The sequence below is a fragment of the Sander lucioperca genome, chromosome 24 (genome assembly GCF_008315115.2).
Source record: "Sander lucioperca isolate FBNREF2018 chromosome 24, SLUC_FBN_1.2, whole genome shotgun sequence".
NCBI lineage: Eukaryota > Metazoa > Chordata > Actinopteri > Perciformes > Percidae > Sander > Sander lucioperca.
The window spans coordinates 2,696,038-2,721,218 of record NC_050196.1 but is presented as its reverse complement, the minus strand read 5'-3'; the positions used below and the strand labels follow the sequence as shown (position 1 = coordinate 2,721,218).

At 41.9% G+C, this 25,181-nt stretch overlaps 1 protein-coding gene across 2 annotated transcripts; it reads right to left on the bottom strand.

Moving 5' to 3' along the window:
• Positions 1–879: 879 nt before the first annotated feature.
• Positions 880–24,856, bottom strand: anos1a (anosmin 1a). Of its 2 annotated transcripts, none has more exons than XM_031297783.2 (14): positions 24,586–24,856; positions 21,712–21,765; positions 15,943–16,008; positions 14,607–14,829; positions 12,478–12,662; positions 9,654–9,783; positions 8,815–9,020; positions 8,313–8,439; positions 7,850–7,957; positions 6,891–6,979; positions 6,154–6,325; positions 4,694–4,920; positions 3,168–3,309; positions 880–2,623 (listed from the first exon to the last, which is right to left on the bottom strand). In XM_031297783.2, exons 1-14 carry the CDS (start codon positions 24,784–24,786, stop codon positions 2,571–2,573), a joined length of 1,983 nt encoding a protein of 660 aa, XP_031153643.1. In that variant the 5' UTR covers positions 24,787–24,856; the 3' UTR covers positions 880–2,570. The 2 variants fall into 2 exon arrangements, with proteins under 2 accessions (XP_031153643.1, XP_031153644.1); XM_031297784.2 differs by having other exon boundaries at positions 4,694–4,917.
• Positions 24,857–25,181: the final 325 nt, after the last annotated feature.

Sequence of the window (25,181 nt, the reverse complement as noted above, 5' to 3'; positions counted from 1 at the left end):
TATCCGGAGGAATATCCGGAGGAATTTTCGGCGGCACCGGAGCAATCCCGGAAATGAATGTGTGTTACCTACAGTAGATGGCGGTTGGCATGCCCCCAGTTGGGAGAAGCAGGCAGGAGTACCAACATGGCAGCTAAGTAGTGTCACTTTTTGTCAGCTTAACACAACTGTAAATGCCCCGGAAAGGACCGTCATTTCATGGTTCTCTGTACCCGGCTCACAGTCACCTTTTTTCCTACTAAATGTAACTGTAAAGACCGCTAAACCTAACTGTCACATGACTGGTTGCCTAATTTTGAGATAAGATAAGATTTGGTGTCCATAAGTTTTCGTACGATATCATATAAACCTGTTCATGAGAATGCGTTAAACCTGTACCTATCAAACACACACACACACACACACACACACACACAATGACAAAGACCATCAGTGTGTGGATATGCATAGGAATGAGGCATGATGCAATAATTTCTGAACCTTGAGTTTCCCAGCTCTGTGTGTGTATGTGTGCGTGCGTGCGTGCGTGCGTGCGTGAGCGTGTGTGTGTGTGTGTGTGTGTGTGTGTGTGTGTGTGTGTGTGAGTGTGTCTGTGTGTAGAAGAGCACACATCTTTTACCACATACTGTATCCCTGGGGGGGTTCTTTAATCCTTTTGTTTGCGCTCCAACATAAGAATAATGGAGGTAGAATTAAAGTGCAGATCTTTGTTTTCTCATGGCTTTGCTTTTCCTCACAGGAATACCGCCTCGGTTACACCATCATTAGAAATTCTCTAAACGGACAAAGGTCACTGCTGGATATTGCAAAAAACAATTGCTGATGAGGGAGCAGAAAGTAATATTATTAAAAATAAATAATATTAAATTAAAAGCAGCACATGTGCAAAGACGACTGTACACATATTGACATGGGATTTATCTTCAGTTGGAAAAACAACTTTGTAAAGCGTCTCTGGAGGTTTATAAAGACTGAGCACACACACAGTAGACGTGTTTCACACTCGTCCAGTCACAAATAAATACAGACAAACAGTATATACAGCATTTACAGAGTTACAGGGGAGCTACATGTCAAAGCAACAAATCTCATCAGAGAATCATTCTCAGGAAATTATTTCTCAGGTTTTAAAATGTAGAAGATAGCACTCTATGCCGACGACAACACTTTTAACATTTGGGTGTTTGCATGCAATTCCATCAAAGGGATTTTGTAAAGGTACAGCAGGGAATTAGGGCTGGGTATCAAACCATAATACTTCTTGAGGAGAGAACAAATTGTGTCAGCAGAATAAAGAACTGACTTAAGTTGTAGGTCTGCAACTGATGATTTCATTTGTCAATTAATCTGTCGATTATTTATTCATCCAGTATTGAAAAAGAATGCTGGAGGCAACAACGACGTAACAAACTGCAATTTAATCCTTTGGTGTCATTACGCACCTTCAGTTAGCGTCCACTAAAAGTTCTGTTGTTGCTGCTGACAGACTCAGATTATTATTCTAAGTGTCTGACAACATTATGGAAAGGATCCCTACAGAGAAATAAAACGTTTTTCTTCACCTTTCACTTTGTTGTTGTGTCTAACCAAGTCTCGCTCATGGAGAAGTCTTGTTTGGAAAGATGTTCAAGCACTTCTTGGGCAGAGATGGACGGAATTTGTAGACTTCCAGTATTAGTTCCAACAGCCCTCCTAAGAAAACTAGTTTTTATGTAAAAACAAGCTTTCATTCTTTAGGTTTTGGTACTAAAAGTTGGTTTATGTATTAATGTAACGTAATCAGGGCTTTAAATTAACTTCTTTGATCACCAGCCAACACAGCTAGTAGATTTTTTAAGTTAGCAGCCAATCAGATTTCCCACTAGTCATGTTTGTTTGTTGTTTCCTAACTAACTTTACGTTTTTTTTTCTCCGTTTCAGCGTAGCTCATAATCAGTACTGCACGCTTAGCACGTAGCCAACGGTCGCGACATAGTGTTCATGGGAAATGTAGGATTAATACTACGAGCAGTGTTGCCAGATAAAGATTACATTTCCAAGCCAAACACACAAAACCGCCCAAATTTTTTGGTGGTATCTGGTAGCCTGTCACATTGTTTCTGCAGCCGGCCGATTCCAACAGATGCAGTGTTTTTTGCTTTTTTCATCACCGACCAAACTGGCTAGTAACTTTACAATATTACCCACCAAAGTTAATTTTCACCCGCATTTGGCTGGTGTCAATTTAAAGCCCTGAAAGTAATCATACCCAGCCCTACAGGTAACACAATTTGTATAGCTACTGTATCTACATGCTATGATGATCTACACCCACATATTACAAACAAGTGCTGAGATGTACTCTCAGCTGGGAGTCAAAAGGAAGTTCCTCACAACATTACTGCTGTTTCAGAGTAATGCAGTCAGTCCACTGGAAGATATTCAAATGGTTGCTAGTTGTTTGGGAGAATTCATCTGGATCATAAAGCTGGTGAGGCTACGTTTCTTCGTTACTGATTCCTGTTCTGTGGATTCCTGATCATCCTGAGTTTGGGAGACTTGGTTCATACAGGCTGATTGGCTGTCTGGGCTCAGTGCCTCTCAATGATTGGCTGTTTATGGTGATGCTTCCTCAGCCTGGTTCCTGAATGAGGGAAGACAAGGCATTTGTTAGTAAACTCAAAGATGGCTTGGAAACGAGATGCCCCAGCTCAGAATAACTTCCTGTATATTTGTCACGATTATGAGCAATTATTTTGCCCCGTAGTCACCAAAGTAAATATTGGACCCATTTTTTTTTACAGGCCACATATCTCCAGAACATTCTGACACCAAAATGGCATTTTTCAGACGGACACATCCGGAAAAAAATTTACTTTGTTCCACAGCTTTTTCTGTCTTGGGAACAAACTCTCTCAAGATCGGATTTTTGGACGGTTTTGTCGCTATTTTTGACAAACTTGCCTCTATTTCTGATGGCAAACTACCAGCAGTGGGAGGAGTCTACACGCTGCCTCCTGTTTATGCCCAGTATACCAGAATGTTGATGAGATATGAGGTTTGGGCCTGTTAGTTTAAACAGAGATTAGTTCTACTGGAGATAAAAACACTTGTGTGCACGGAGATCACTTTTGGCTCATAACTTTACATTTAAAAACCAAAACGTAGTGATATAAAGGTAGCCTTACTGTGCTTCAGGGTGCTTTGGTGTCCAGGGGTCTGAAAGGTGCGGCTGGTTGCAGGACCTTCACCCTCTGCTGTGATGGCCTGGACCTCCAGCCGATACAGACCGGCCGGTTGCAGGCCTGGCACCACCAGGACATTTCCATCCTGAAAGAGATGAGAAAGGACTCAGAGAGGAGGAGGCAGAAGACAAAGTTTAATATGCTCAAAGTGTCCAACCAGCCTTTAAGGGGGCTTTCACACCTGAAACCAAGGTCCGGACCAAGGTACACTGCAGTTATGCAAGCGCCCTAAAGATCTCTACGTGACAAAACTACGTCCTGTTGTCATCACATACATAAGCTGCATCTCCCGACAGTTGTAACTGATTGGTTGGTAGACGGGCTTCCCCGTCCTCTTGTATCCTCTCTCTGTGTCGGAGTTTTTTCAACTGACTGCTGCTCCCCCCGTGCTGCCGCAGCTCTTTTTGTTTTGTTGGGATGTTGAGAAGCAAGACACAGGAACTTTACTGCTGCAACATTTATTCAGAGACAAACTGAAACCTACACCGTACATTTACTACCACTTAACAAGTAAACTGCTGATTTATTTTCAGCTCTGATAGCCGACAGCTGTCTGCTCTGAGCGCTGACACCGTTACTCTCTCTCACGTACACACTCAGCTCTGAGCTGTTCCTTAAAGGAGCTTTCCCAGTCTTATAACACCAAGATAGCCTGCCAGATCTGTATTAACTGTATAACCTGTCTTTGGTTTGAAAGTCCAAACCATCCAAAAAATGCTTTCACACTAGTGAAAAATAATTCTACTTGCCCGAAGTCAATTTTTACTGGCTCCTATACAAATACAAAAAAAAACGTTTGAAAAAACATCCAAAGTGTATGAAAAAACATTGGTTATCTGCTTAGATAGAACGTGAAAAAAAAACATAAAAACGTTAAAAAAAAAAACATTGAAAAGAATTTCAAACTTGAAAAAAATGTCAAAAAGCGTTAAAAAACATTAAAAAAAAAAACGTGTAAAACGTAAAAAGTGTCAAGCACCAACTCAATTCTTGAATTGCCAATGGCACATTTGGACAGTTAACAGCCGAGAGTTAGATAGGAAACGGGGAGATAAATATTTATTTCATATTCAACTTGTCAATCATAGTTTCAGTAAATAAGGTCTAAATTGTGTTGGAAAACCCTTCTTTATAAAGTAGTGCTATATGCGTGTGTGCCTGAAAGACTCTCTTGCACTATTACTAGCAATTATTTGGAATTAATTGATCATTTTCACCAACGTTTGTACCAAATTACATACTTATTTTTCATAGACTTAGACCTAGAAAATGATTAGGAAATCACATACCTGCAAAGTAAATTGTTACAAACTCCTATAAAACTCTTAAATTCCCAGAAGAAATACAGAGGGCATGACTTCAGCTTCCTGATTAGTAACTACGGCCCTGTCTTTAATTTATGCATAACTCAAAGTACCACTGGTTTATAGCCAAACTCCAGATTTACAACAGTTTGTTCGAGCACTGACCGAGGGCAGGATCTGGGACTGGGAGATGAGGCTGTGCGGCCGCTTGTTGTTGTGGTGGTGGTTGGTGGAGATGACCTCCGCCCAGGTTACCTGGTAACCCGTCAGCAGCTGGTGGGGCGGGGCTGTGGACAAATCCCAGCTAAAGATGGCCGTCACGTTTCCGGCCCAGACTTGAAAGGACGCCGTCAGGTTGGTTGCCTTCACCAGTACTTTCTGAGGGGACACTGCTGGAGGAAGCACAGCCAGAGGTTACATGAAAATTCTGTCATTGGTTTTCTAGTCTCACATTGTCCACACAGGATTCCTGGATGGGAGGAAAACGTGCTCTGGTTTATTGGCATTTCTTTAAACCAATCACAATCATCTTGGGCTGTGCTAAGCTCCGGATGGAGCCACGGTGCCTCTGCTAAATAGTCTCAGGAAGGAACTTGTTTTGGTGGAACATGTGTACGTTCAAAAGTAGTTTTAGTCATGTGAGAGAAAACTCAGATTGGACAGATAGTCTAGCTAGCTGTCTGGATTTACCCTGCAGAGATCTGAGGAGCAGTTAACCATAGTCCTCACAAATCCACCAGAGGTTAGAACGCCAACACAGAGACAGAGACAGAGGAAGGGGACGGACATCCGGCCGAAAATGAGGGACATCCGGCGAAACAATCCCGGAAGTGAAACGTTGTCGTTATAGACAATTGGTTTTCAGGCCCAGACCAACCCAACATCAAAGAAATAGTGGTGACGAAGGCCAACTGTTGTGTTGCCTCATGTGTCGTGGCCAAATAGTTATTATTATTTTGACTAGGGTCAAAGTAAAAGTGTAGTGTAGTATACAACAGTTAATTGTATATAGTGTAGTTTAAACATCAAAGTAATTATGGTGGCTGTGGGGGAGGAGGTCTCCGGGGAAAACAATGCTTTTCGGTCATTTTGCTAACAATGACCCCCCCCACCCCCCTCCCCACCTCAAATCGCCTACTGGATGAATCACTTTGGCTTAAAAGCTAAATCAATAATCACTACAATGGGTTTTTTTCTGATTAGAGTCATTTTTGGTGCCCCCAAAGAGGTTTTAACCAGCCCCAAAAGAAAAAATCACCAGCACCAATTGAGACAATTGAGAATAAATAACAATTCAAATCCTCTCCAAATGTAGTTAGAAGCAATCTACCAAACAGCCTGTTGAACATGCAGAGCATAAACTTGAATATGAGAGCTAATCTCAGTTTAACCGTTCAGAGTCTGGCTGTACCGGACTCTCCCGGGAATTTTAACGGTAGTGTTTAAATATTATTATAATTTTTCAGTTTTGTTAATTGGTGTTTCATTTATTCAAGTATAACATACATTTTTGTTTATCAAATTGTCAGAAATAACAGGAAAATGCATCGATTTCTATCTAATAGGTCCTTTACGGTATGCTGTACAATATGTATTTTCCAGACCTGAGGTACCGGTTGCCTCACCTGTTTCTCCAGGACAGGTGATGGGTTTCGGACTCTTGGCCTGGATGGTGGCACAGGAAGGCGTGAAGAAGCTGGTGCTTTCTGACGGAAGATGACTCTTCTTGCCGACTGGCTGCAGAATGACTTTATACTTACAGGAAAAGAGCAAACGCCGCAGGCTCACAAAACTCTCCTAAAATCAAACAGAGGCAGAAAATGATTATGAAGATCTGTTCTCTACGTGCGTTATTACAAGGTTTGGGTATCGAAACCCTGGGCCAATACGACACCGGTTCCTAAACAGCCGGTATATACCGGACCAGGGCTGGGTATTGTTAAAAAATGTTCGATACTGGTACTGATACCAATACCGTGAATTTGATATTGGTTCCTAAACAACTTCTTACATTATGGCACAAATCTTTTTATTCATGTTCCAGCTCCGACTACGTGAGACCCATCTCTCTGTAACGCAGAGTTTGTCTTTGTCTCTGGTCTCTGCGTTAATGCTAACGTGATGTTAGACAGCCAATCAACAAACAAACATTATTAGATCTTGATAGAAAAACGCTGCATGCTTATTGGCTCACTGACGCTGATGAGATTTACTCCTTAGGTATTGAAATTAGGTATTGGAGCAAATTCCGTCAGTGCCTAAAAAGTATTGAATTCGGGACCCAGCCTTTTACCGGACCGAATGACTGATTTCGGTGCCCCATTTATGCTCACAGTGACAATGTTTTATTTCTATAGGTTACCCGTGTGCTGGTCTTCTTCATGGGTCTCGTCTGGTTGTGTCCACAATACTCTGGTCCCCACTGGATTCTGTAGAATTCAGCCGAGGAATCTATAAACACAACGAGCACTTTTACAACAGTGTCCTAATGCTTCTCCCTGTCTTACCCACAGTCAGAAAATAAGTTTGATATTCCAGACGGAGAAAGGTCTTGGACATGTAGCTCTATTAAAAGAGCAACATCCTCTAATAAATCCACAGCACACATCTTGTAACCTCTACCTAAGACTAGAATATGTTATTTTCTCAAAGCTAAAAACATCCCAGACCTATCACTGCAGTCAACACACAGAGATGAAGTTGATATTGATTCCTCTCTTCTACAATAGAGTAAGATGGCAAAAAACATATTTCCCCACAAATTGGGCCGTTGCTTTAAACTCTAAGCACCCCCTTTTTAGAAGCATGGGGGACAGGGGATGTTCAGGTGGAGAAAACAAGTCAACAGTAAATGCTACATAGAAGTGGTGTACATCATCCGAAATGCTAGGAGCCTGAAGATCGCTCCCAATGTGCAAATAGAAATAATTTATACACATCTAAGAATCTAAGTGTGAATTCTCATACAAAGTGACTTTGATGAGGGAAAGCAGTAAGAAGGTTTCGGCGAAGCTCAGGTGGCGGTTTAACTGAAAAGCCGCCAATGAAGGAGCTTTTACTGCATCATTTGGAGTTGTTGAAGCATGCCATTTTATTGTGAAGAAGAAATGTACGGTCCCATGTTTGTTGACAGCATTGATGTTAATTTGGGTGACTTGTTAATACAGTAAATACCCCAAAAACCCAGCAGCGCCCAGTGAGTAAAGAGTAAAGATATGTCAGAGGAAGTGTTTGCCTCATTTTGCCACATGTCACTAAGTGTTTGCCTCATTTATCTTGATGGCAGATGCGCACATCTTCTCATGTATAAACTGTACATACCCGAGCTGCTCTGCCAGTAAACGTGAACGCGGAGCTGTCCATCCTGGTAGAACGGTGTCCCCACATCCAGACTGTCACCTGTAGGGTTTCTTAGAGCAGTACTGGTGCCTATAAAACAGACAAAATCAAATGTAATGGTTGAGGACTGGCCTGATGGAGCAACACATAACTACTGCTACACTAAACTCAGCTACAGAGAGTGTTAAAGGGTAACTTCGGGTTTTTTCAACCCAGACCCTATTTTCCCATGTTCTTGTGTCTAAGTGACTGATGGGAACAATAATCTTTGAAATTGGAGACGAGACGAAACAAGCTACAATCTAATGTTAATGGGCAAATGTTCAGCATCAATCAGCGTCCACTAAAAGTTCTGTTGTTGCCATTGACAGGCTCAGATTATTATTCTAAGTGTCTGACAAGGTTATGAAAAGGATCTTTTATGATGATGTAATATAAGACATACTGCGCTGTGTGGTGAAGTGGAGGACAGCTCGGGGTCCTTTGAGCTGAGTTTGTCCCCAATAGGACATAGCCTGGACCTCCACACTGTAGCTCCTGTTAGACCGCATGCTGTCCAGCTCCACCTGGTTCTGCACACAAGAAAAGAAAATGGCAGTCAAGCTGACTGTTTTCATAAAAACATATTGTTCTCAACTGAATTTTTAGTCTCCCAAAGGAGTAGTGATGGCCAGATGAAGCCTTGTGAAGCGTAATGACTAAACAGTTCATATGATTAGCTAAAGTAATGGAGAAACAGTTGAAATAGTAACGGTTGAAATAGTTACCTAACGGTTGAAAAAGTAAGCTGACGGTTAGAAATAATTAGCTAACGGTTGAAATAGTTATAAGCTTTTGTACAAAGTTTGTACAAAAACATATTGTCTGCACACAAGAAAAGAAAATGGCATTCAAGTTTTTTACTCTTTCCACCTCAGCCTCAGGAGATTTTCAGTGTGGTACCTCACCTCTCTGACTACCTTCCTCCTCTTGGTGAGGGATGAAGCATAGGGCTGTCCAACTGCAGTCCAGCTCCAGCTGACCTTGTAGTGGTGGACGGGAACATCCAGGTCAGCAGGCATGCTCCACCGGAGCCTGGCCGACACCGTCCTGCCGCTGCCAAAGCTCATGTTGGCCACTCTCAGCTCAGTGGGAGCCGGAGGATTGGAGGGGTCTGAGGGTGAGGGGATGCTTTTAAACTGTATTCCTTAATACACTACACACAGTACAATGTAGTGAAATTCTATTACTGCATTTAACCCATCCTAAGTGTTAGGAGCAGTGGACAGCTATACATACAGCGTCCGGGGAGCAACTCGGGGTTCAGTGTTTTGCTCAGGGACACGACATGTGGCCGGAGGAGCCTGGGATTGATCCGATTGTTTATGGGGCGACCATTCTACGTCCGAGCCACAAGCCACAAGCCAAGTAAATATTAACATGCAGTCACAGAGTAATATCTACGGTGCCCCAGAAGGATCACAGAAAAATATTATTGCGTGGCCACAAATTATTATTGCCTTGGAACAAGATAAATAAGTCGTAGCCACGCGTTACAAGGCGTGGGGAAGAGATAATTGTATCTGAAAAGAGCCAGAACAACGGACTTTTGCTCCAGCCAAATCGATACATAACCGAACCCGTAGACAATGCTCATTAAGAGTTTAAATACACTTTTCATTCCCACGCCTTAATAACACATGGCCACAACTTATTTATCTCATTCCCAACTGGTCTGAACTGGGCTTCAGGCTTTTATACTTAAAGTGACTCAACAACCCACAGAAACACAGGCTATCTGTCTTACCTCTGCTGGAGTGGATGTGTTTGCTGGGCGTGGTGAAACCTCTGGTGCCGTGGGTGTTGACGGCTGCCACTCTGAACTGGTACCAGCGACCCGGCCGGACGTCAGACAGCCGCGCTCCCTGCTCTGTGGTCTATGATGAATCAGGAGGAGAGTTGGGATAAAGAAAACATGAACCCACTGATGTTTGCCTTCAAATGTTGGTCTTCTTACAATCTCAGAAGAGAATGTTGGTTTTCAAACTCAAGACAAACACAAAATTTGCAATAAATTTGGCATTTATGCACTAAAAACCAAAGTGCACCTAGTTAAATTAAAACATTTTCAGCAGTGAGACGGACAGGTTTTTTGCTGCTAAGTCTCAACTGGTTTAAGGGATAATTTGGATGTTTTGAAGTGTGGTGGAACATCTACGGTATATCAGTTCAGGCGATATTTTTATAATATTGTAGCGTCAGTGTTACTGTGTCTTCCATTTTAAGCCCCCTGTGTTTTTATATATAATATATATTATTTGGACACTGGTCACATCTTGAACTCAACAGGTATTCCAGTGATGTGCATGAGGCTGTTTCTGCATCTTTTATATTATAGATCATATATTTTTTCTTCTGAAATTTGATGTGGTTGGCCAAAACCTAAAAACCACAATCAAACTAGAATTACCGCATTGCGGTTGTTTGTCTCCGCCAACCAGTCAGGTTGCAGTTTACCTCCATGTCTGTCCGGACTTATATAACATATGTAGTGAAGACTTTGAAAGCATTTGATAAAAGCTATTAAGTGTATGTTTTGGCGAAACATGAAGGCTTCACACACTCTGTATAATCACCAGTTTTAAGAACTCAGTGTCTGACCAAATGTCTTCCTTTCTTTTCCTGAGTTATGGCGTTTAATAACTGCTCGATAAGCATTTTTGCAGAACATTATGATGTCACAGTGAAGTTGATCTTTGACCTTTTGGATATGAAATGTCATCACTTCATTATTTTATCCTATTAGACATTTGTGTGAAATTTTGTCAGACTCTTCTGGCCAAAATTTCATTTCTGTGTGGTCACAGTGACCTTTGACCACCAAAATCAGTCGATATGTTCCTCCTTGAGTCCAAATGGACGTTTGTGCCAAATTTGAAGAAATTCCCTCCAAGGGTTCCTGAGATATCATGTTCACAAGAATGGGTCGGCCCAGGGGCGGAGCTTCTGGAGCTCCAGCCCTGAATGTTAACGTTTTTAAAATAACTTCAACTTTGTGTCATTTCCTCTCAGTCTCTCTGACTGGACCGGAAAATGAATGTTGTGTTTACAACTTCTGGCTCCGCCCCTGGGACAGACAGACGACCCAGAAACATAATGCCCACAGCTATCGCCAGCACAGAGCCATAAAAATGTATTGTGCGACGATGGGATTTAAGAGAGGGTATTTAATGGTATAATGATGTTAATGATGATGTATATAATCCAACCGCGGACGACTGAGATCTTCCTCTGTTCATCAGTGCAGCATAATTACCTTTACCCTCAATCAAAATACTCATTTAAAGCAATAGTTTTCTAAGCCAAATGCCATTAAGGCTTTTAAAAGCCCAATTACAAGGCTGTCAGCAGCTACGGTCTCAGAGATTTAGGAGTCTTCTGAACTAAGTTTTTAGGAGCTAAAAGTCATCAAAGTGGGAGTCATATATAAGGACAGACACAGCCATTAGTTTTAGTTTGTCCAGTTCGGAACTACATTACAATGAGTGCAGTTGTGAGTACTTGAATATGTCCCATGATTTTAATCTTGAACACCAGGCAACATACATTGGGCAAGCTGTCCTCATCAATGGAAATGCATTATTTGTATATATTCCGCGCATTTATGACTGTATGCACCACATTGACGTTTGCTAAAAAAATAAAATAGCAAAAAAAATTAAAATAGCAACCCGAAATACTGGAAGTACTTATTTTAACCCAAACCACAAACTTAACACTTATTTTAATCATCACCTTTTGGTAGTGATGAACAAAAGACACCTCACTAGCTTCATGAACCTTTTTAATATTTTCTTATCCCTCTAGATGGCACTCTTTTTTTTAAAGAAAAGGCTCAAGGAATGGAAATGCAGTGTGCTTTCAACCCTTTGTTGAACAGAAAGCGCCATCTAGTGGGCTCAGAAAATAAAGAAAAAGTGCCATCACTAGTCAAAATAATAAGTTAGTTCGGGGTGTGGTCTAGGAAAAACATGCAGTCACTATCCTTGGAAACTCAATGCACTCTCCCACTTCACCCTCTCGTCCAAATATGGTCACTTCTGCCTCCAAAAAACCAAGATGTAGTAATGTCCAAATGAAGCATTGTCTTTATTTTCTGAGCCCACTAGATGGCACTCTCTGTTCCACAAAAGGTTGAAAGCACTCTGAATTACCATTTCCTTGAGCCTTTTTCTGTAAACCAAGAGTGGCATCTAGTGGGCTCAGAAAAAAAGAAAATGGTTCATGAAGCGTCATTTGGCCATGACTACCTTTAGGTGCCTAAATGTAACGATGACCCATTAAATCTACTTTAAAGTAGTTTATATTCTTTTCCATTATGACTCACTGTCATCTGGATAAAAAAAAGTTCTGGGGCGTTTATTGTTTGTGTTTGTTACAACAAAGATATAAATCATATCACATCCATAAAGGGATAGTAGTATACAGCTGTTAAAACATAATAAAAATATGACACATTGGTATTGGATTGGTACTCGGAATCAGCCGATACGCAAGTTCAGGTATCAGAATCGGTATCGGGAAGCAAAAAATGGTATCGGAACATCTCTATTACAAACCCCTAAACTAACCTGTGCAACCACCTGCCAGGAAGTAGCAGTGTCTTCGCTGGGCTGGATGCCAAAGTTCCACCTCCTCTGCAGGATGTAGACCACCGGCTCAGCCGAGATGTTGAAGCGGGAAGACCAACGCACCATCAGCTGACCAGACGAGAGTTCTTCAAAGCCCAGCTCCTTCCTCGGCTTCAGAGGAACACCTGGAATACAAACATCCTGAACTTTATGTTACAGCAAACTTGTCAGAGAGGTCAGAGGTCGTTTGTGGCTCAGTTGAGAACAGGAATCCTTCCCCTTGCCCTTGAAGTTGGTAGATTTAAAAATATCCAACAAGATAAAAGGTTGTGCCAACTATGTGAATTAGGAGAAGTTGAGAATGAGTCCTATTTTCTTTTGCACTGTTTTCCCGCCATTATAAGGTTTAGGTGCAGCACTGAGCCGTTTTGGGCAGTACCCCTATCATAGAATGTAAAAATAGTGGTTTGTGGACTGGACGTTTTGAAGCCTGGACTTTGGCGATACGGGCATCGCCAGCTTGGTTTTCAGAACCAGATGTGACTTTTTCTGACGAGAGGGTGGAGCTGGGTAGGATGACGTGGCCAAGCCAGTGTTGGGTATGGTTTCAATGGCGCTTTAAGCACATTCTAAATATAGAGTTGACCAATTAGATTGCCTGGTCGGATCTGACCTGACATTTGTCAGACTCTTGTGGTTAGGGTTTCTACATCCCTCCCCACCATCTATTGTTATTCTCAGCACATAGTGTCTGTGTCCTAGCAGAGAGGACATTGAGTTGTCAGTCGGGTCAGACAGCGTCCCCCGGGGCTGTGGCGACTCACAGCTTCACTCAGTGTCACGGCGTGAGACGGCAAAATGAGTTCCACACATCATTCCTCTCCTATCGTGTGTGTTGGCATCAGTGGGGCCTGAACACACTGCTGCAAGCTCAAAGGATCATTTTTTCCCCTAGCCCTCTTTTGACAATGAAGCCTAAGTAGGGCAAGCTCCACCTGACTCAGAGCAGCACAGCCGTGCAGACTTTGTTAGTGAGAGATTTTCCACCTGGAATTACCTCATTTATCTGAATACAGGCCCAAGGGAGGCTGGGATGACATTTCTTTTAGGTTGACAAGACGTTTATGACAGTTTAAGTGTGCCACAGTATAAAATGCTTAAAAATAATAAGAATAATAACAGCACTTTCTGTCAAATTTAGCTCTATAATAGAAAGCATCTTCAAATTAAACTAGATTTATCGGTGCAGTGCAATTTTTGGTGCTTATCTTGGCATTAAGTTAGTAATTAATAATATCTAATATCCAAATGAAGCTTCATGAAGCTTTGTGAATCATTTTCTTAATTTTCTGAGCCCACTCGATGGCGCTCTCTGTTCAACAAAGGGTAGCTTAAAGCTATAGTGCATAGTTTCTGTCGCCCCCATGAGGAATTCTAAGTAATGACATCAAAACTGTCGGCGCATCCACATGATACAAGCCACATGCTGAGAATCAAAAACAACACACCTTCGACATTCTGTGTGTGTCGCGTTAGGTCACTGCGGCGGTGCTATGACGACCAGCCACGCTCGCCTCATGCATGAGGCGGTACTAAATCTGCAATGGAAAATGGAGGACGGGGCACCGTGGTCGAGCCGAGCCAAGCAGAGCTGGTACTAGCAGTGGGTAAGTGCCAATAGTTTACAGATTTGAAAATATGTTGGCTCTACACAAGCTGAAAGTACTGATTATTTAACCACGTTGTCGGTTTCTGAGGTGTTTCATGTTAAACTAAAAGGATCTTACTCTTTAACTAAAAGGTCTATCTCTGTAGGGATCCATCCCATAATGTTGTCAGACACTTAGAATAATAATCTGAGTCTGTCAGCGGCAACAACAGAACTTTTAGTGGACGCTGACTCAACATTTGTCCTGTAGGGTTACATTACAGCTCGGTTCACAGCTGCTGGTCACAGCATTCTCGCTCAATACTGGACTAATTTCAAAGATTGTTGTTCACATTAGTCACTTAGACACCAATGCATTGGGAAAATAGGGTCCATGTTGAAAAACGAAAACAAAATGACCCTTTAAATGAACTTCCTCCTAAGTAGATCAATAAACGGCAGTTCTTCTGGCTCTACTTACCTTTGTAGAGGTCTTTGGGAGACTGGCAGGTATGGCCGCAGCCGTTGGAGCAGCATTTCTTCTGAGCGGAACATTCTCGGTCATTATCACAACTCTCTACGCAGGCCGCTGCAAAACCGCTGGCTCTTTCTGGAGGCGGACAGCTGCCTTGCTTCACTGCCAACACTGAATGAAGGAACTCACAGCTGGTCACACACTCCCAGTGCTTCTTGGGAAACACCCGCTAGATGGGTTGGAAGGAGGCCGGGCGGTTAGCATCACAGGACGGGTAATGTATTGACGTTTATATTAGAGATGTTCATATACTGATACCGGTATCAGAAAAGCCTCACATTCTGCCTAAATTGCTGGTATCAGTATCAGAAAGTACTCAAATTCACGCACCTATCTGATACCACCTAAACAGCCCCGAAGAAAATCTTTACTCTACTTTAAAGTAGTTTATTTATGTTCTTTTCCCGCTATGACTCACTGTCAAACTGGATAATAAAAGAAAGTTCTGTGGCGTTTATTGTTGGTGTTTGCTCATGTTTCACAAAGAGTTTAACCTGAGCCAGGCCGTAGAACAAAGATAGAAATCATATCACATCCATACTTTTATTACTAGTATACAACTGTTAGAACTTCATCCAATATATATATCAAACATATGACACACTGGTATCGGATCGGTACTCGGCATCGGTATCTGGAAGTAAAAAATGCTATGGAACCATCTGTACTTTATCTGTTTACATGGTGATGTGACTGATTTTGCTCTCAGGACGTCCACTAATATGCATTCATCAAATTCATTATTTGAATGTTTTGACAAAGCCAAGGCTTTCTTTAATCCTATATCTCTTTGCTTAGATGCCTGAAATTGATTGTAGTATATTTATTATATAAACATAACAGAACTATAAGTATAAGAATGTTGTACATTCAAATCTAATGATCACACAAAGACTGTTAGGGATACGCAACATCATCAAATAGTTATCAAGATAAGAAAACAAAATCATTTGTTTGGTTTAGAATCATTCTAGGTTTTAAAGCAAGGACAATACAATGTCCCTATATTACTACATTTAAATCAGATTTAATTGACATTCAAAAGAATATCCAGTTAAATTTACCAGATTTTTGCTAAAAGTCTAGTCACTTTCACTCTGGATCCAAAACACTAAACTATTGATAGTACGTAAATGAAAGAGTGATTGTTGATACCGATTGTCTAACCATATTCCTGTGATCGATTGTTTGTTCTGATTCAGCTTTTCTGATTTCAAGTTAAATCAATAGTTCCTGATCTCATAATACTAGTGCACAGAAAGCATACAGCGTTGCAGTGTACCTCACAGAGCTCTCTGCAATTGCTTTTCCTCTTCATCTCCCAGGAATCTTTGCAAGGCTCCAGGCACTGTGGACGAGAAAGCAGCAAGAGTGAACATTGATATAATAGAATAATTCAATTCTCTCTAAATTAAGAGTAAAATGTGTCACTGGCAGACAGCTTCTCTTACCACAGAACTGAGTCAGTGTTGGATAATTTCATTCAAAGAGCTCTATTACAGGTAACAATAACTCTACTCTAGTATGCTGACATGAATCATTCAGACTGTGAGTTTTATTCTTAAAGCAGCCATATTATGCTCATTTTCAGGTTCATAATTGTATTTTAAGGTTGTACCAGAATAGGTTTACATGGTTTAATTTTCAAAAAACTTTATTTGTGTTGTACTGCAGTGCTCTATCTCACTGCTGCAGATCCTCTTTTCAAGTGGTCTCTGTTTTAGCTACAGAGTGAGACCTCTTTTCTTCTTATGTACTATCTTTGATTGCACTGCACATGCCCAGTAGCTCAGATGTAGATCATGTCAGCTAGCTAGCTCCATAGACAGTAAAAGAAAGGCTGTTTCTACAACTTCGGTCAGTTACAAGGCAGGATTAGCTGGGAGACTTCTAAATGAGGGCGCACATGGAAGTAGTTCTTTTGTAGATTATGGTGAACTTGTGTGTGTTGTAGCAGTGCTTTGCTATTGAGAACGAGGTAGCATGCTAGCGTTAGCATGCTAGCATTAGCCATAGCGTTAGCATGCTAACGCTACGAGCTAATGGTTTCGGTTAGCCTGCTCGTTTCGGCTTGTGACGTCACAAGCCGTGCCGATTTTGAACAGCTCACCCAGAGACTGAAGGCAGGACACATTCAGAAACCGTATCTCACTCTAAACACCATGGATGGATTTTTTTCAAAGTTTGTATGTGTGTGGAAGCACCAGAGACACAACATAACACCCCAAATCCCAGAAAAAGTGATTTTTTCATAATATGGGCACTTTAAAGCCTGAGGTAAGGGGCTTGACTATGCCAGTCAGATTATGATCTGTCATCTTGCTTTTGGGAATGTCCTGTATTGCATCACCTTTTGAATCGCCCGTCAGACCTAATTGGTTCTATAAAATACACAATAAACACTTAAAGCACACAATAACCTTCAAACCAAGACCATTGCAAAGGGAGTTAACCAATAACAAATCCTGGGTGTTAACTAGGGCTGGGTATCGTTTATACTTTATTCAATACCCATCATGTAAACGCTAGTCTCGCATTGCCAGACCTTTCTCCTCAAGGAAGGTCTACTAGCTAGTCCACACAGCAGTCCTGGAGGGGAGAAAAACGTGAAGAAAACGTTTTCTGGCTTTCTTAAGCTGTTTCTGCAGCATGTCACCAAGTAAAAGCTAAAAATCGACCTCTATACCATAAAGCTGCATTCTGCACCAGTTAGCAGAGGCTGCCCAGGGGAGATAGTGTACACTGATTGTAATTTCATGCTGTAGTGAGAAACAGCGGGGAGGAGAGCAACACAAGGACGCTGCTAGAGAAGTTCTGTAAACTCTGAACAAACTTGTGTTGATTGATGTCTAATTTATGTCCCAGGAGTTTGGATACTTTTATCTATTGTCTACAAAGGGGGGGAAAGTTGCTGCCAAATGGACCACACTGTGCACAGCTCTTCCTGCTTTGCAATGAAGACTCTGTGAAGCGTGTCTGATAGCCCTGTGCCAGCCCTGCCATCTTCCATCTCCCATCTCCCCTCTCCACTCTCCACCGGACAACTTGTCCGCTAATCCAGACTGACGTCCCCACTCTCGTGCCCGGCGTCACTCAGTTTTCCGCCCCATTTCAAGCTCAAATCAAGCATTGAATTCCACTATGTCGGAAATAAAGCTGACTGCGGGGAAGTTTGTGATATAAAAGCACCTAAGGCTACATTTACACTGCTACATTTTGATTTAAAAAGGAATATCTTCTGCTACGTTTCTCCCTCTCATTCCCCCTGCTCTGGCGTTGCCCCCTCTCATTCCCCCTGCTCTGGCGTTTCCCCCTCTCATTCCCCCTGCTCTGGCGTTTCCCCCTCTCATTCCCCCTGCTCTGGTGTTTCCCCCTCTCATTCCCCCTGCTCTGGCGTTTCCCCCTCTCATTCCCCCTGCTCTGGTGTTTCCGAGCTCCTAAACCGGAGACATTTGGAAACACTTCTGACCCGTTGTGGTTTGGAATCTGCGGGGTTGTGTTTCAAACGGAGACCTTTGACAACACCGACACTGACGCCAACGTTTCTCCTCCTGATTGGGTCTTATCGGTCACGACGTCTCGTTCTCTGAGACTAGAGCTACTAATGTTACCATGGCAACTACCAGCAGTGGGAGGAGTCTCCACGCTGCCTCCTTATGCCCAGTATACCGGAATGTTGATGAGATATGAGGTTTGGGCGTGTTAGTTTAAACAGAGATTAGTTCTTCTACTGGAGATAAAAAAAACACTTGGAGCACCAAGATCACTTTGGGCTCAAAACTCAAACGCTTAAAAACCAAAACATAGCGGTGGAGATGTAGCCTCAGTCCCAAGTGGTAGCCAAGACAACAGATATTTTTGTCTCGGCTGCAGAATTTAGAACCAAATTGGATCCAAGCTGTTCTTTAGGTCACAGAACGTGACTTGTGTTTATTTGGCTGCGGTGTAAAGCTGTGTGTATGTGTGTGTCTCACAGCACTCCGTGACCAACCAGAGATAATGGAGCAAACAACTTCTCTGCTGACCGTGTAAAAATGCTGCTCTTTCGGCACTCGACACGGTTTGATTCGCTGCCCAGACAAACTCCTCTGAGAGGAAACAGAACAGGCCTCGTGTTTTTCCCTGGCTTCCTTTTTCCAACAACTCACGCTCGTCTTTGAAAGTGTTCCAGACCTTTAACTTTCACAGACAAGACCTGGGCTTTTCCCAAGGAACAAACAGCGAGCAAATTTGTTTCACAAGTATTTTATACGTTTGAAAATGTGAGTATAGTGTGAGGAGGGCTAAAAGAAAAGGATGTCTGGCTCTCAGTCAAAACATCACAACAAGGCTGTAGGGAGTTTTGAAGTCCAGTGACGGCTGCCAAGTGCGACTGTCTAGATGCTACAGTAGTGCCATCTTGAGCTCCTTTAACCGGACTGTGTGGGAGTGTGTCGCTAATCAACTCGGGCACTTTGCAAAATGGCTGTCTGCCTGGAGGAGATAGTGACAGAAGGATTAACAAGCACTCATTACCACCAGGGTCCGCAAGGACGACATGAGGGCCAAAATGATCTCGAGCCAAAAGGGATGGGCTGTCTCACATCAACAAGCTTCAACAAGCCCAGAAGTCAGGAACCTTTACTATGAAAAGAGCCATTTTTTGGCCCAAAAACTTAAAAGAAATCTGTCTGGAGCCGCAAAACATATTTAAGTCTTTTAATGAACATAACAGCATATTAAGTCTAAATCAGCAGTTAATAATATGATGGTATGTTGTACGTATGCTGTGATGCAGATTTTAGTTAAACTAAAATGTTACAGTAGCCTAAATGAAGAATGTATCAGGACTGGGATTGCCACATTATGGAGAGTTTCAGGTCTGAAATAAAGCATCAGAAATATTTTCTGATAGTGACAGCAAAGTGTCCAGAAATAAAGTTATACTTTTTCTTTCCATGTATGGTTCATTGTTAATTAAATCTACTTATTATGAGTGAATTTTTTTCAACCCTATTTTCCCATGTTTTTGTGTCGAAGTGACTGATGGGAACAACAATCTTTGAAATTGGTAAAGTATTGAGCGAGAACCCTGTGACCGGCAGCTGTAATGTAACCCTACAGTAAGATCCTATCAGTAGGAAGAGTAAGATCCTATCATGGAATAATATAACCATTTTCTCCCTGTGATCATGCATTAAAAGGTCTGGATGTCTCACTTTAGAAGCTTTTAATAATGCAGCTGCATGGGGAGATGTCTCATGCGCTAACATGTCAGAACAATTACCCATCACTTAGATCGCACGGGTACCAAAGTCAAAGGCTGCTCAGGCGTGTTAATATCTCCAGTGCTCAATGAGGAGGCAATATTCCTCGTGGGGGATGTTGAATATCTAAAAACAACGGGGCTAGAAGCGGTGTGTGGGCCTCCGTAGGTAGTGTGCACGCTACGAGCATGCACGGAGGCATTTATGCTCAACGCATTGTTCGTTGCAGTATTCTCCGAAACACCAGAGGGTGTACAAACAAAATAATCTGTGAATGAGTAAGAAGTAGTAGAGAAGAAAAGAGCAGAAGTTAAGCAAAGCAGGCTGCTCAGTCAAAATTGATTTTGACTGAGCCCTTAACAAGGCCAACAGCCAACACTCGGCTGCATTTACTCATTTTAATTAAAATGTTTTATCAAGTTTTTATGTCCCTCCCCTCATGACTATAAATCCTACCTGTTACTGATAGGCGCGCTGGACGGACAAGCTAGCTAGCAATAACGGCTTTAATGCCAGCCCTGTTGGTGCAACTGTTAGCAGCACCAATTCATTCTCACTCCCACCGCGTCAGAAAGCGACGCTTGGTCAGGTGACTTTGGTGTTTGTTATTGACGCAAAAAGTTAGCTTCAGCAACATATTTAGACACGCTTGACTCTTGCCGTCGATTTTTGACGCTCTGGGTTTGGGTGCATGTTTAACTGACATGCAGCACAAGAACGGGACAGTTAGGTTTAGGGAAAGATGGTGGGTGGGGTTATAAAATGCACGTTTCAGTGACACGCGGAACAAGAACGGGACATGGATCCCGGTCTCCTGGGTGAAAGTCCTGTGTTGTTTGACCCATCCACCCCCCCAACCTGCCTCCCTATGCAGATTTTCAGTCTTTCACACTACTCTCTACTGTTGTCTCTCTTCATACTACGTCATTTTACAGCTCTGTGATCAAGCTGCTGCTCTGCCCCGTGCATTCCATACAGACACTAAATGGAGATTTTGGCGTTGGTATCTGGCACTGAGAGACACTGACCAAGGGTCAGGATTTTACGAGTTGGGAGAGACTATGGGTTGGTCAAAAGATAGGAAGTTGTGTGGGACTGCTGGTGTTTTCCAGAAGAAGACATCACTGTGTGTGTGTGTGTGTGTGTGTGTGTGTGTGTGTGTGTGTGTGTGTGTGCGTGCGTGCGTGCGTGCGTGCGTGCGTGCGTGCGTGCGTGTGTGCATGTGCGTGTGTAAACCTGGATGTATTGATGCGTGCTGCTGTACTGCAGCAGCTGTTGCCTGTTTTCTCAGCTCGACCATTCATCACCAAACTTGCCTTTTTCTTCCCTAACGTCCTATACATCACACCAGTTTCTCAGCTAATACATCAACGCTCATAAAAGAGGTAGAGAGTAATAAATGGCAAGCTCTCCTCTATTATATCCAAAATCAGAAAACATCTGAGGGGGCTTAGCTATAGCTTCTGCTTAACATTTTACTGAACAAAGTGTGCATTTTGTAAATGAACGAACATCCTTCTGTGTTAAGTCCCAGTGAAACCGAAGCGTCTTTAGCTTCTGTACTGTGACGCATTTCCTAGTGAAACGGAATATTTAAATTCATCTGCATGTAGCGTTTAGCATAACTGACCGTTACCTTCTCTGGTTTAGATTGTGGGGTCGTATTTCATGTTGTTGGGTAAAGCTTTAAAGAATTCCCTCTTAAATCGTAAATATTGCTCCAAATCTGAAAGATAGGCTCAACAGTTGCATGATATATTCCATGTACAAGCTTAAAAAGGTTTTGGAAAACACTGGTTACCTACCTTTGCACATTGGTTATGATTATGACACCAGCCCAGGGATCCATCAAATCCATTCTAAAGAGGAGAGTAAAAAAAGGGAGATGCACAGGTGAATTTCATTGAATTAAGTGCAGAAGAATAAATTGTAATGCCCTAATTACAGTGCTGTTATAGTAGTGACAGGCAGGGTGCGATTTGTGAAAAAAGCTTTTTTTGATCATGCACAACAAAACAAAACATGCAAGAATGAAATCCCCCTTCCAAAACCCTGGATATAGTGATACATGGCCAGCCATACCAGAACATGTATGCACTTCAATATCCAGTGGAAAATGAAATAACACATCGTGGTGTCAACATAAAACACAGCGCTGGAGAACGGAGTTCGCAAAATACTTTCACCCAGGAAACACTTGTTCGTTCCTTGGGAATGTTTTAATCCAAACCACCATCTTTTTCCTAAACTTAACGAGTCGTTTTGGTGCCTAAACTTAACTGTAGCCGGTGTCTCGGAGCTCTGTAGCGGCTAAATACAACCAGCAACTGCTGCTCTGATGTGTTCTAGTTACAGCGCTACACTTAGTTTAAAATACTTCTATTTTAGGTGTATAATATATGGTCTATTGGTTAAGTAGATGATCACTCTGAGGGGGGGGGGGATACATTTTGTCCCCATCGGGGATAAAAATAACTCAGCAGAGAGGGAAATCCCACGCATCCCCCCTGGCAAATCGCTCCCTGGAGACAGGCAATAGAATTAGTTTGTCAAGAGAACACGGAGCTCCAGAGTTCACATAACTGTTTGGTTTTTCTGGATGAAGACAAATGACTGTTTCTTACCGAAGCAAATAAGAGACATTCAAATACTAATGTCTCTTATTTGCTTCCGTAATTTCTCCTCCCCGGTTTGTGGGGCTTGATGTCCTTCACGGCTCCCTGCTGTGAGCCTGAGGCCGTTTGCTGAAAAATAATGAGGGCAGATCCAGGATCACTGGTCAGGTCACAGGAGACGGTAGTACAGTTGATTTTTATTTTCAGTGTGACTCGAGAGGCACACTGGTGCAGTGATGGAAGAAGTATTCAGATCCTTTACTGCAGTAAAAGTACTAATACCACACTGTACCCTGTTACAGTAAAAGTCCTGCAGTGAAAACGTTACTTCAGTAAAAGTCTGTAAGTATCATCAGGAAAATGTAGTTAAAGTATTAAACCATTGTAGAAGGTGTAAAGGATCCAACCGGTTGTGTGTTTAATGGTCTAATCATCTCAGCAGGACTTGTAGGCCGTTATATTGTTGGCTAGTTTACTTTAGAATAAAACATCATATAACATAAACTACATGTGTTTTATGTGCAGAAATATTAATGTCTAAAGTAACTAGTAACTAAAGCTGTAACAGATGAATGTAGTGGAGTAAAAAGTACAATATTTCTCTCTGAAATGTAGCGGAGTAGAAGTAGAAAGTGGCATGAAAAGAAAAGACCCAAGTAAAGTACAAGTACCTCAACATTTGGACTGAAGTACAGTACTGGAGTGAATGTACTTAGTTATATTACTTTGCACTGGTGTCTAATCTGAACTCCTGTTTTCTGAAGATGACAGAGGTAGACTTTTAAGTTCAATAAAAGAAATCTTTTCCAGAAGTCAAGGAGTAATCCTGTTACATAACCGTGATTTTCAATATTGACCAAAATAACAGTGATTATGATTGTTTCCATAATCGAGCAGCTTTAGTTTGGGTTAGAATAATAACGTTTGTGGCTTTAGTTAAGAGCATTACGTAAGTTATCTTATGTACAGCCTACACTTTGGGACACACAGGACACTTTGGGAGTCTTCGCCAATCTCAGATGCTGCGTTCTAAGATTAAAACCTGCGCTTCTTCAGCTCCTCTCCAGAAAATAAAGAAGGTAAACGTGTTACAGTGTCAACAGTTATTGCGTCATAGACTATGGATGTCACTATCTTCTTTTCTCTTTTGCCGAACGGACCGAAACCCCTGCTAGGCTGGCAATGGATTCCACATCAAAAAAATAAATATATATATATATATATATATACTGTATATTGGAGGAAAACTGAGCATTTAATCGTGAGTGGACTGATTTGTTTGCTTCAAATGCCTACGCTGCTAGCCAGCCTTTATGTTTGGTCTGCGGCAAATAAATTGGCAAACAAAAAAACAATATTTGAAAGATATTTCCAGAACAAGCACGCTGCATTTTCTGAAAAGAACCTGGATGGGGATGAAAGAAAGAGAGCAATTTCTGAACTGCTGTGAAGAAGCAGAGCAGATCTACATGTAAGAACTGAATAAAGTCAGTAAAGATTAGTTTTTGTTTTTTTGAAGCCAAAAATGGATGTGTTGATAGTAAAGGTTGCTGAACCTAACCCTTTATACTAGGGCTGCACAATACATCGTTTTTTATCGGCATCGCAATATCAATTGCCACAATAAACACATTGCGAAAGGCTATATATCAGGAAAGACACTCAGAGGTATTTTGTGTTAGTTGAACGAAAATATCAGCAGAAAACTGCACTTTATAATGTAATGTTGTTCTTTTTTTAGAGCTGCCTTTATATTCAATTCAATGTTCAATAAAAGAAAGTTGGAAATGATTTCCTTTCATTTGTTTTAAATTCAACAAGAAATGTATTTTAGCACAACACTGAAAGCAGCAGAACTGAGGACACTTTAATATCTGTTTATTTATCACAAGTTATATTGTTATCGCGATATTCAATGTAATCGCATATTGCATATTTTCCTCATATCATGCAACCCTATTTATACCGAACTACTCACCGGCAGCAGGGTTACTGGCTACCGGCAAAATGTTATGACTTGACACACAGATTTGCTGACCCCATACCCTAAACAAAGCTACTCACCAGCAGTGGGGTGGAGAGCGCCGCCACGCTGTGCAATCTGAGGCACCGAGCCGAGCACGTCGCCCTGGCAACATTCTCCGACCACGACTCCTCATCCTCGGCATCATGGTGCTGCTTCCTGGAGCACACACCGGAGCCCAGGAGGAAAATAATCCACAGAGAAAGGCTGGGAACTGCAACGCTGCCTGTTGTGCCCAGCATCTTTTTTCTTCTTCTTTTTCTCAGGGTTGTGAAACAAGAGGATGCAGTGGGGAGCAATCTGATGGAAGTCCAGTTTAAACTAGAGTTTATATAGCCGAAGGAGGAGCTAGGGAATATAGGCGGACACAATTAGGGTCAGGATGTTCAGAGGCTTTCATCCCATGCACCAGAGTCACAAAGAATCAGAATCACCACAATAAGTTACTCTTATGTGGAATTTGCCTCTGTGAATGTTGCATGCATACAAAAACAAACATATATTAAACATAAATATGAAATAAACAATAAATACAGTAACAAATATATCCACATACACAACATATACATACTCATACTGGCATACTCAGTGTAATTTGATAGTATTTGTCTGTTGTTCACTTTGTTATTCTGTGTGG